General features: G+C 39.3%; 1 protein-coding gene across 27 annotated transcripts in view; it reads right to left on the bottom strand.

Moving 5' to 3' along the window:
* Nucleotides 1-4,117: 4,117 nt before the first annotated feature.
* Nucleotides 4,118-12,783, bottom strand: part of LOC118504275 (complexin) — a 148,677-nt gene continuing 140,011 nt past the window's right edge. For all 27 annotated transcript variants that reach the window (XM_036038533.1, XM_036038529.1, XM_036038527.1 and 24 more), the window contains one exon: nt 4,118-12,077. In XM_036038533.1, coding sequence (XP_035894426.1) covers nt 12,004-12,077 — 74 coding nt within the window. In that variant the 3' untranslated portion in view covers nt 4,118-12,003. The remainder of the gene's footprint in view (nt 12,078-12,783) is intronic.

The raw sequence follows: 12,783 nt of genomic DNA, 5'->3' as shown, positions 1-12,783 counted from the left end.
TAAACACACACACACAAGGTATGCTGTCAGTGTCTGCTGTCAGTCACACTACTAACCGTCCGGGCTATCCAACAGGTCTTTGTCCGTTAGTAGCTCAGAATACCTATCGAAACTGAGGCCGACGCGATATCCAACCAGCCAGTCAGCCAGCAAACACCGCTCCCGTACCGACAATCGGTGCGAAAATGGCGTCCCATTTTCACTGTTCGCCCCGAATGTCGGCACGGGAGGTGTGTCCGGTGGTGCGGACACGGATCTTTCGGTCGTACGTCTTCCAGGGTCTGTCTAAAGGGGGAGGCTAATGGGAGGTCTAATCGGGTGCTTTGGTGCTTGCGTTCGTGGAGCTGTTGTGCAAACTACGTGGAGCTGGTTCTTTGTAGACATACTAATTGTAGCATATATATGTATCAACAATAACTACGACGAGGTGACTTCGTAACGCGGATAACTGCAGCATGCATTAAAATTTTCCTTATCGCTCACTTATCGTCTCCATTACATCGTGAGGTCGCCTGTCGGTCCTCCCAGACAAGTCTTGTGATTTCAGCTTCACTGCTCCTTTACTGCAGGGCAATATGATTTGTGTTGATCATTCTCTGCCCACTACACCATATAACGAGGACAAAACAAGGACAAACTACTACTTTCAGCCTCAATTCATTTTAAGTGTCCGCTGCTTTATCACTGTTGTTCATGCTAGGGGGGATGGGAAATCGGCTTCTACGCTTACAGCTAAATACGGGTATGTCGTTGTTTTGTTACGGTGCTCCTACTTCCTGCCTTTCTGGTGGGTTATAGCGATGCCTTAGCGATTAGTGATTAGATTTAACAGGACCTGATTGCATGGGAAAAGTTGTCCGGGAAACTGTTGCTAATCTGGGCGACCGGGTTACTTCACCCTCTCTCTCTCTCTCTCATCGGGATATGTTACAGTACAAGTTTGCTGGTTCGGTTGGGCACGTGCATTAGTAGTGGTAGCAGTAGTAGTAGTCTTGGCAAGCCGTTAAAAACTGTACCATTTTCCTGCAGCACCACACCTCACGCCTCTTTCGCCTGCCTTACTCTATCATTGGGTTTTCAGGTGCATTTGTGTTTTTCTCGCCTCGGTACGGGTAAATGTAAATTTTAAATTTCATGGTTCGTGGTTCTGGTTTTTTTCTTTAAACGTTTAAGATTGCTTTTACGAATTTCATCATCACTTGCTCAAACCATACTTTACTACTACAGCTAACAATGGTGTAAGGGGGTTTGTGGGGTTGTTCGTTTGCTTTGGGCTGGCTAGTGCTGCTACACATCTGGCTTGTATAATGCTCGTGTCTGATATTATCACTACGTTTGGTTTGATTTTGGTTGTTTTGTTGTTGCTTATGTTGAGGTTTCTTAAGTTCGGAGTGTTTTTTTTTTTATTTAAAAACGATTCGTTTCAAAAAACGTTTTCCGCTAGCTTTTGAGCTACCATTGTCAGACCATTCGTTATGCAGGGCGTACAGTGGTGGTTTGGTTCGTTTGTGTGTGTTCGGAAATGCTGACTGACAGGAGCTGTGGTGCGGTGGAGATTTTTTTTTTTGGATTCGTTTGATGGACTCGTTTGGAAGGTTTGCTTATCTGTCAACGGAGGGCCGTTTGTTCATAAAGACATTCTCTGTAGTGTAAGCCTCAGCAAAAAAAGCTACTAGCAGTTTGACATGCATAGAGTGACACGTCCGACTGTTGGTCAGCGATGACAAATCAGAAATTACCGATGCGCTAAGCAAGACATTTATACAGTCAGAGTTACAGTGCTGGACAATAAACAATAAGACCACCTACTTTTGTAAAAATACAAGCAATGGTGCCGATAGTCGACGAATGGCCCGATCCGGACGTAAGAGGCCCGAAAGCATCAGCACAAAATTAAAGATTTCATAGCATCAACCATAAAATGACGTCTCAAATACATGATAAAAAAATATTTGATATTCGGTAAAGGCATCAGTCCTCACTACAGGGGAACGGCCCGGATAGGATTTGAAACCCCGGTCCTGGCGTATGAAGACTGGTGTACCGTTGTTGCCACTACCACCCTTAGTAGTTTTTTTTGTTGTTACAAAAATCACACATTTTCAGTTTTTTTTTTATCTCAACTCAGGTATGATTAAGGTGTTTCCGAACAAACACAAATTAGCGTTAAAAAGTCAAATGATTGCTTACGCTTACCCTGGGATCGTCGATATACAAAATATTCTGCACCATTAACCCCGGGAACGCTCAGCCTGCCATTCTACCAGGTCTGCGTAAGAAGAGGCGGTCTAGGTGGGATTTGATACCCGGTCCTGCCGTGTGAAGACCGTACAAAATGTACAGTGATGGGCAAAAGAAAATGAACACCTAATTATTAATAGCGAAAAATTATTTTTTTATTTAAATGGTTAACAATTTTGCTTAGTTTCTTTTTAAAATGATTTTATTATTAACTTAAAATAAAATCAAGAAGAGAAATTGTAGTTCTAATGCAATTATAGCATATAATATTTTGTTTAGAAAATCCAAATATGTTATTAAAAAAAACCGTTTGATTTTTCATAAAAAATTGAACATTTTTAAACGAAACCATATAGTCATTAAAAAGTGAAGTGACTTTAGTAGTTTAAAAATCAAAGGTGGTCTTGTTGTATTGTCCATCACTGTAAGTATCAAAATCGATCTAGTAAGCTGGTGTTATTGTTTTGTCCATCACTGTACCATGGAAGTTCTCGATCGCTTCCTCTCTTCACTCTTCCGAAACATAGTCCTGTGTATCTTGCAAATGTCACAGCTAAGGACAAAACATAGACCACAAGCTAAGGACAAACCGGACACGAAGGTGTTATGGTTTGAATGTGTCAGAGAGGAAACAGTTTATCGCGTGTAACATTTAAAGCAAATATAGATAGGCGATAGATGTGTAACACAGAGACACCGAGCGAGCATGATTGAGTGTGCAGTCCGTTTACGTGTACATTTAGTAAGAAGTAAAACATTTAATAGGTTTCTTTCCACCAATAACGTACACCGACACCTAGACACCAAACGAAGCGAGAGTGTTTGGGTTTATCTTGTATGAGTGTTTTATTTCACGTGTTTTATCACACCGACAGATAGCGAGCGAGAGAGCGAAGAGAGGAAGAGAGAGAGAGAGAGTGAGAGAGTTGTACATGCTTTCGGATAGATTACTTACCTTACCACACTTAATAGAAGCATTACAGAACGACCCTGCCATGTAAGTAAGTATACACATCAAAGAGAAGGAAATTAAAATGCTTAAAACTAAAATCGAAAACATAAACCGGGAAAAAAAAGGAAAAAAGTAAAAAAAACGACAACGACGTTTATCACATCCTTACAACACAGTTAGTAAACACATCAAGTAAAGTACAACGAAGAGCGTTAGAAAGCACACATCGAAACATCAAATTTACCTTAACACATAAAAGTAAATAAGTAAATAAAACAACAAAACATCACAACACACACACACACACCGATAACACAAAACATCGATCCATCCATCCAAGTACAAAGAAATAAACACACGCACAACGAGGTTAAGGTTTTTCGGTTGTTTTGTTTTGTCCTTAAATATTGTTTTTTGTCTTCTTCTACGTTCTCGTTTGCTACTTCTTGCTCTGGTTTTCTTTTTCCACTTTCCTGGTGGTGTGTTTTACTTTTCGCTTTGCCTCTCGTTTCGCTTCTCCTTATTTCTGTTTCAACCAGTTGCAATGATGAGTAGTATAGTATATGTAGCAATTGTCATCTTTTCAAACATGTTAGGGGGTTTCATTTCGTTTTAAGTAGTACGATAATAAGTGTTACAATACATACGTTTCGATAGGTTATACAATTACGCTCGCAGCGGTTTGCTTGTGATGAAGGATTTCTACTTCCGCCTTGTGCTACTATTTCCAACGAACCTTTATCCTGGTCTTTGTATTGCTTTAAACTGTGGGCTAAGCATGAGAAAGCGTTACTAGCGTTTCGAGAGATTGAAATGGTTAGCATAAGTAGCGTGAGGGTTAAGCGCATTACACGAGAGAAGAGGACATTTAAATGGAGTAAACAACGTATACCGAGTAGCATTTCATAAAATCATATCGCATCGTTTCCTTTGCACAGGTAGCTTACAGTACGAGTGTGAAGTGAAAATAGAGCGACGGGGAAAAGTTTTGCAAATGCAGAGATGGAGAAAGAGGAACAGGTATTAGCTATTTCCGAAATGAACCCAGCGAAACCTCTCGTTTTTGTTACCGTGTATCGGTTTTTTTTTCGTTGATCGTGTGTAGCTTGTACTGCGGAAAGCTTTCACACTCGGCAATTATTATATTCACACTAGGGTTGTTTGTTCTCGTTTATTAACTGCACCAAACTACTGATACTGATGCTGCTCTACTGTCTCACTACGAATGGCAACTTTTGTTTCTTACTGTTTGACAATTGTGCTGTTTTTCTCTCTTCACTTCTGGTCTTCTTTAGAAAAAAAATCAGTTAAAAAAAATCTAAAATATTAAAATGTTAAAGAAATCATAAATACACAGAAGGAAGAAACTCATGAAATAAAAAGGCTAAATAAATAACTAACTAAGTAATAAATAATAAAAAATATTTAAAAAAAACAGGGTAAGTTGTTAAATAGAAGATATAAATATACAGAAAGAAGAAACTGTTAATAAAGTCAAAAATGTAAAAAAAATATAAGAAAACTGGTTATAAGAAGGAGAAAAAACAAATAGTAAAGCAGTAAAATAAAGAAGATTGTTAAAAAGATACAAAAAAAAACATTGAAATAAATTATTCGTACAAAAGAAAACAAACAATAGCATAATTACACAATTCACTTAGAAAAATCCCTTTTATCGAACACTTTCCGTTCCCATAATCAACTGCAATTGAAGGGTTGGGAAAACGGGTAGGTTTTCTTTGCTCATTTAAATATTTTCATTTTCTTTCTCTTTCTCTCTCACTCTCTTCTCTCCGCCATTCGTTTTCTCTTTTTATATCGCTTGCCCGTGCTTGCTACGCTCGCTAGCTTTGTTTTGCACTACGCACTCATTAAATTGTGGTGTATATATATAATATAATATGTATGTATATATGTGTATGTGCATGCCCCCGTTACTGCATCGCACAACAGTGTTAGTCCTTAATCAGCTCTTTCCTCCTCCTTTGTAATTGACATGTATATTGTTTTCCTTTGCAATTCGAGTGTTGCTTCTTCGGTGTTCTTCGGTTCACGGTTTTTCGCCAGCCTACTTATGTTTTTTTATTTACTTTAGCTGTTAGTGTGTGTGTGTGTGTCTGTATATATAGTGCTACTGTTTGCTAGAGGGTTTTTTGTACCCTTTGTAAGCTACTGGGGTGTTTTTGGTTTCTACTTCTTGCACGTTTTCTTCCCATTATGTTTTGCTTATTAGGTTGCAGAATTGAACCCAATCGCAGTAAGCCAAGTTTCAAACACAGTTAAATCCATCGACTAAACATCCAACTAAAAAGCACGTGTCCAACACTTATCGCAGTACATGCAAAACGAAGAAAGAGAGGGAGAGCTTCACATAAAGTATATTTGTGTTTTTATTTCGTGTGTGTGTGTGTGTGTGTGAGTTAACACAGCGAAAGTAGTACGAATATGTGTGGAAATAAGAAGTAGAGCCTTACCATGTTTTTTTCCTCAGTCCACACATAGCTGAAGGATAACATTTAAGAGCGTTTATCTGTTTGTGTACGGAGCGCGTTTGTAATAGTTTCTGTAGATAGATAGAAGGTACACACTGACGGCCAAAATATTTAGCACATTAAGAAGATACAAGGAAAAAACAATAGAATACAGAAACAAATAGTTAACATCGAATGAAACGGAAAGAAAGCAGAATAAATATACAAATACATATAATAAGCACAGCATTAAAAAGGCCATTGAGTTTTTTGTTTTTGTTTTCAACAGTTTTCTTTTTCTGTGTTTTATTCCTTAATTTCTTAACCTTCAGTTTTCAATGTGTAACGCTTGTTTCATGTTTGTTTGTTTTTTTTTTGTTTTGTTTTGTTTTGTTTTCTTTATCTCATTAAACCATTTTTTGTTTTGTTTTAACAATTATAAACAAACGATGCCTAATGCCATGTTGGTGGTTGTTGGTGATGATTGGTTGGTGGTGGTGGTGATGATTGTTGTTTGTTGTGTTGCTGATGCTTTGCTACTGGGTTTTGCTGCTGTTTTTACTGTCGTCTGGTTGCTGTTTTGTTTGCCTAGTTGGTTCAGTTTTGTGTATCTTCCAAATTCATCCCTTCTACTCGCCAAAAAACCCCTACTTCTTCGCATGCTATTTTGTATGAGTTTTGTTTAAACCATTGTTTTCTTACAATTTCGCTTTCCTAATTGTTCGTAAATTGGGGTGTTCTGTGTTGTGCCGCCCTTCAGGCGCGGCGAGAAGAGGCCAGGTTTGAGATCGTGGTGAGATGGTGGTTAGATTTGTAGGCAGCAACACAGACGTGAGTGATTAAGCTACAACAGGTGAATTTGCTTACACTACACACAGAAAGTTTGTTTTAACACACTGCATTCGATTATTTGGTAGAGTTTGGTAGGGTGCCACACCACTGTCACTGCATTCCGATTCCGTCTGTATTCTGTTTGATAGTACTGTTTGGGGGGTTGCTTTTAAATATGCTTTCACCATATGTAGTTTCGTATATGTTTTATGTATATGTTTTATATATGTATGTATATAGATTGGTTTCGATACTGCTTTCGAGCGGGTGAAGAGCGGATAGAATGCGCACGGAAAAAGTGTGAGAAAATCGTGTTAAAAGATTGAGTGATTTTTTGTTTTTTTGTTGTTTTTTTTGCTGGCTTACTTACAATTCAATTAAAAAGGTTTAAATTTTAAATATTTAAATAATACTGTTTTAAATAATACGAGAACCCAAAAGTTCTTGGCTAGGAAGTTAGAACATTTAAATAAACACACAAACAATTCGAATTGCCAAACAGCGAGTACGAAACCCATCGGACAACAATTCGTTTTTATATTGCAATTTAAAATATTAACCATCAATAAGCCAATATTTTCACTCTTGTTTTCCCCGCTGGGGTTTTTTTTTCGTTTGGGGCCGCTTTCTCCCTTTTGCTTTTGCTAGTGAACTTCTTTACTTTACTACATTGCTTTTCAACTAGGTTGGATTTTTGTTTGTTTTGTTTGTTTATATTCACTCGGGGTTTGTCCGCTCTACGTTAGATAAATGTGATTTAAGAGATAGAGAGATAGTTGAGAAAGATAAATACGCGCGCGTTGTCCTTGTTTTTTTTTTGGTTTGCAAACGACTTTATTGGGAAGTATGTACGTGTGTTTGTATATATTTATAGATGCGTGTGTGTGTGTGTATGACGTGCATGTGTGCGTGTGAATATTACGATCGTATTCAGATGGGTTCTGGTTAGCTATATTCGCTATTGCATTTCATCCATTGCTGTTGTCCAATTATTAGAAATTATGCTGTGTTTCAGTGTTATTGGTTTAGCTTGTGAATGTGTGTGTGTGTGACGATTTATTTATATCATGCGACTTGTGTGTGTGTGTGTGATCTTTCCTTCATATCATTCTGTCCTTTCCAACTGTCCCACACCTGGTTGTTTTTGTTGTTATTAATAATATACATTCACTACTAGTACACACATTCACAAACACACACACACATACATACACACACATACATAGGACATCAATGAGCAGAGTGTTAGCAGAGAGGAAACAGAAAACACACCGGAAAGCAACAAACCTTACCAGAAGCGTTACGCACGATGCGTTACGCGCGATGTGTTACGCTCGATGGGCTCGCGCTCAGGTGTGCATAATGACGCTTGGGTGGGAAATGAATGATTTACTGCTATTATTATCCTGTTCTCGTGTTTTTGGGTTTTTTTTTTACGTTTAATGTAACATCATCATTTGCATGTTTGTTTATTCTTAACTTTCGCTTTCCCTTTCGCTTTTTCTTCTTCGTTTTGGTTTTTGCAAACAGGATATTATATCGATTGCTATATTATTGCTCTTTTACACATTGATCGTATTCTCGTAACTATATATCGAACGAACGTAACAACAAACACAACCAACACGACATCAAATGCACAAACGTGTGTGAATGTTTGTGTGCGAGTGTGAGTGTGTGAGTGTGAAAGCGAGAGCAGACAGAGAGAGAGAGAGAGAGAGAGAGCAGCGAAGCCGTGTGACATCTGTCACCGAAAAGAGAAAGATACATCCGCATCTTAGTAGCCGGCGTGAAATAATTCACATCGTTTGAAATATTTCACACGCGCCGCAACGCTACGAAACGGCAACAGGAGCGACAGTTCAGTTCGAAACTCTTGTGACGATCGGAAGAAATAGTTTGAAGCTAGCTCGCTAGGACAGAGGGTGGTTTGAGCGTGTGTTTGTATGTGTGTCTCGCACCCTTTCCTAAATACAATTATCACTTTGATCGTGGTTTTTGTTTTTTCAATGACATTTAGCGTCTCTCATTATTGCGGTTTCTTTCTGTGGGGAGAGGCGTTACGATTTCTCTTTTTTCTACTAACTCTCTTCGGAAGTGCACTTGAAGATGCTGCAATTCGATGTGTTTTTTCTGAGCGGGGTTTTTGTTGGTTGTGTGGATTGGTTTTGCAAGTGTGTGTGTGTGTGAGTAGACGTTTAATATTTGGAACATCCCCTCGAAAGTCGGGAGCCCTCGAAGTCATCGAAAAAAGGTAGAGGATCGATAGAATAGAGTTTGTGATAGTGAGACACAGTAAACACACAGACAACACAAGACACACGACACATAGAATGGGCAGTTTTAAACAACGAGCCGCACCACCGAACATAGTAAGATATAAATGTAAAAGCAATTAACGACATTTAGTAGGGATGATAGCTGCTTGTTGCTGCTGGTCTGTCTGGCGGAGTTTTCGTGCGAACCACTCCTGAGCGAAGGGGGGAGGTTTTTTTTTTATTCGAATCATTATCATTATACCAACGTCCGGCTTTTCCGTCTCCGTTTCTTGTAGCCCACACTTGAAGCTTGGTGGGAAGGATGATAAAATTATCTGAGCAAGTGAGCAAACAAACGGTCCCGTCCGAACGTCCATCATGCGATCGTACCAGCTGCCCTCTTGTGTCCACCGCACACACACACACGCACGCACCATTTTCAGGCTGCATTTCCGAACCTTTTCCACCATTTCCACAGACGCCTGGGATTTGTTTTTTTTTTTCTTCAAAACGTTTACTTGTGTTTGTGTGTTGGTAAAGGTGACCTTCACTTGAGAGCTTTACTGATGTTGGGGTCTGGTGGTTTTGTTTTTATTTCTTTCCGTTTTTCTATTTGGTTGTTTCGGTTTCTGTTTTCCTTTTTGTTTGGAATTTGGGAAGTTTTGCTTCTTCTTTTCGGTTTGTTCGAGGGGGGGATTTGTTTTGTTGCACATTTTGTCATTTTCATACTTTAACTTTTTAACGAATTTCAAGCTATAATGTGTTATACTAATCATAATAACGCTAAAGTTTTTGTTTGCTTTCCGTTCGCTTCCATTTTTCCAACCTTCCCTTTTCATTTATCTACTGTGTGTGTTTGTATGTGTGTGTGTGTTTTTTCTGTTTCTTTGCCTCACTCTAAATATACATTCTTCGCTCACCACACCTCACATTATTTGCTACTGTTCGATTTGAAGCGGGTTTGGTTTGGGTTTGTTTCTCTCTGCCCTAAATGTGTGTTTACAAGTGTTTTACAAGTGTGTGTTGTTTTACTTATTTGTTGTATTTGTTGTCATTTTTCCATTTTTCTGTTTTGCTACTCTGTCCTTTGAATTTCCTCATATGTTTGTCTGTCTGTGTTTGTATGTATGTGTGTTTGCTAGTTTGGTTACTTCTTTTCATAAAGTGCATTAAGTACTGCTTGCTGCATTGTTTGGTTTTGTTTTGTTCGCTAAAGTTAAAACATTTGCAATTTTTTTCCACTATAGTTCTTCACTTATGTATGCATGCCGTCACTTCTTAACGCTTCGTAGTCAAACAACTGGGCTAACGAGCAAAAAAGACAACGCGAAAAATATGTCTGTGTGTGTGTGTTTTTTTTTGCTACTAAAACGAAGATGTTGTGCCGCCCGTGGGCACAAACAAGCGCTCGCTCACACACCACAAGCGCTACGAACTTCCGTTGGTTTTTTTTTCGAGGCGGGGTGGCGTTTGTTTGTTTGTTTGTGTATTAATAATTTATTACTATTAATTCAACTGCTCTCTCGAACAATGTTCCGGGGAAGGGTGAGTTTCATTTTCCATTGAGATTTAGATAGAACTTCATTGCTTCTTTGCCTTTCCTCCACACAGGTGTAACACTGGTGGCGTTACGTGAATACTCAGTGCGTAACGCTTCTCTTCCCAGTCTGCTTCTCCCATTTGCTTTTGTTATTATGTTCTTGTTTATCACGTTGGAACTCTATCACAAACATTTACCATGTGATGTGCAGGTTGTTAGAAAGAAGGAAAGGGCTGACAGAGAGATATTGGGAGAGAATCATGTTGGGGGTACGGGGTTTTTTTTTCCCCCGGGAAAGCGTTGCCGAATTCTATGTGCCAATATTTAATACTAAATAAAAGCACCAGAAGAAGAAAAAGGAGAAGAAAGGAAAAAAAGGTGGCAACGAGCGATCCATTTCGTTTCGAAACTGAACCGGGGAAACGCACTGAAACCGATCGATGTAGTTCTTTTCGTTATGTTATCTCCGTTCTGGGGATTTTTCGCACAAGAATCAGTTAACAAACACAACAACGCTTCAACGGGCAAAAAAAGTCAACGGAAACACGGGCGTTCAAACTTAACAGGAACGTAGCTTATTATAGCAAAAAATCACGATCATGTGCTTGATCGTGTGATAACGAATTTTCACTACAAAACGTCTTACATATTTTATACTTTTAGCTGTGTGCTTTGCGATTTCTTCCGGATGAAAATGGGCTGAGATGGGGAAAGAATGCTACAGCTCCAGCTATTTTCCACTGCACTGTTGAAGTTGAAGCTTTATCGGTTTGTTTCGTCTTGTTGTGTGTGTGTTTGGTGTGGAATTTCGGTTTTCCTTTTGTTTGTTTGCTTGTTCGAGGAGATTAATCACAATTTTTGCTTATTTTTGTTTTTCCTTGCTTCTTCTGCGCGTTTGTTGTTGCCTGATGTAAGTTCCATTACTTGTTTTTTCTGTCACGCTTCTGCACGCTTTTACCTTTATGCACTGCACTACTAATTTTCTTGGTTTTTTTGTTTTCGTTTTTACTTCGCTAAGTGTTTTTTGTTTGTTTGTTTTATTTTTTCACTTTGTTTTCATCCTTACTCGCAGCAAAGAGCTCCTAATATTTTTAACAATTTTTGGGAATAATTTTTCTTTTTATTACTTTTTTGGGTTTGTTTTTAACTGCTTCCCGTCTTTACATACGGGATACTCACAACTACTTCATGGTGGTGGAATGCACGCGTCCAGTCCCCGACGAAAGCCGCCTTCTCCATTCTCCAGGATGGGTGAGGTGTTGTAGTGTGTGTGTCTGTCTGTCTGACGTCGTAGTGTACTGGTTGGCTTCCGTTCGATGGCGCAGGTTCAATGTGTCAATGTGTACACCATGTTGGTACGTGTTTTTATGTGTCCGTCGGGTGAAATGGTGAACCCCGTGTGACCGGGTACAGCGTTGTTCCGTTGTGAGACATTCCTGCCGACATTCCTTCGATCTCCTGGGCACGATCGTCACCCGCTACACAAGCCGTTACAAGCGAGTTCTTGGAGTGCTCGAGTTGACGGCTTCCGAGCATTCTGGATCCGCAATCCACGTGTACCGATCTCGCTGCCCGTTCATCACACTACGGTTGTCTCTGTGTGTGTTGTGTGTCTCCGTGTTTAGCATGTTTGTGGTGGTGTCGGGTGACTGATGTCGTCAAATATTACTGAATACTTGGTTGGTAGAGTACGCACGGTACGGTGCACAATCACTGCAAGGAGCATTTGCCTTCGATTTGTGTCTTAATCTCGTTCACCTGCGTCTCTATGGAGTTTTTCAACTCTGTTCGCCGCGTGTCGCGAGGTGGTGGTTATTGTTGATACACACGTCCCAAGAACCCGAGGTTTGTTAGTTGAGTTGGTAGTGGTAGAGGTAGTAGTAGTAGAGGTAGTAGCAGAGGTAGTAGCGAGAGATAGTAGAGAGAGAGAAAAAAGAGAAGACAAAACATGTACTCATTAGCAAATTTCGGTTGCACTTTTCGGCTAGGGTAATGTAATGTGTAACAGTCATGGCATCCAGAGTTTTTTTTCCAGAGCCATCGCGTGGTGTTGTACAGGACTCTTTTTTGTTTTGTTTCGTTGTTGATTATATAGAGTTAGTCTCGGCTAGTTAGCTTAGTTAGTAGTAACACAAGCTGACCAGATGCGATGAGCAGCCAAGACTAGGTATTAAATGTAAACATCTTTATACGTATATATATATTTTGCATATAAAACTTTAGAAACAGACATATAAACAGCTAGAAAACGAGAGGATAGAGTGATAGAGACGTGTTGGAGGGCAGGTTTGTTAGGGGTCAGGACTAGTAGAAAGAAACAAAATACAGCGACAGTCACAGCCACAACCATTAACATGGTGTACAGTGTTGTATAAATAAACACAGCAAAACGACTAAGTGTAACTTATAGTTTGTTATTTATACGGGCTTTCGTTGTATTGCACATGTATTTGGCAGAGTGTGTGTGTGTGTGTCTTGCTAAAATGAAGC

This window comes from Anopheles stephensi, chromosome 2, assembly GCF_013141755.1.
Source record: "Anopheles stephensi strain Indian chromosome 2, UCI_ANSTEP_V1.0, whole genome shotgun sequence".
Classification (NCBI taxonomy): Eukaryota; Metazoa; Arthropoda; class Insecta; order Diptera; family Culicidae; genus Anopheles; species Anopheles stephensi.
The sequence above is the reverse complement of the archived record's forward strand: the minus strand, read 5'-3'. Positions and strand labels throughout refer to the sequence as shown.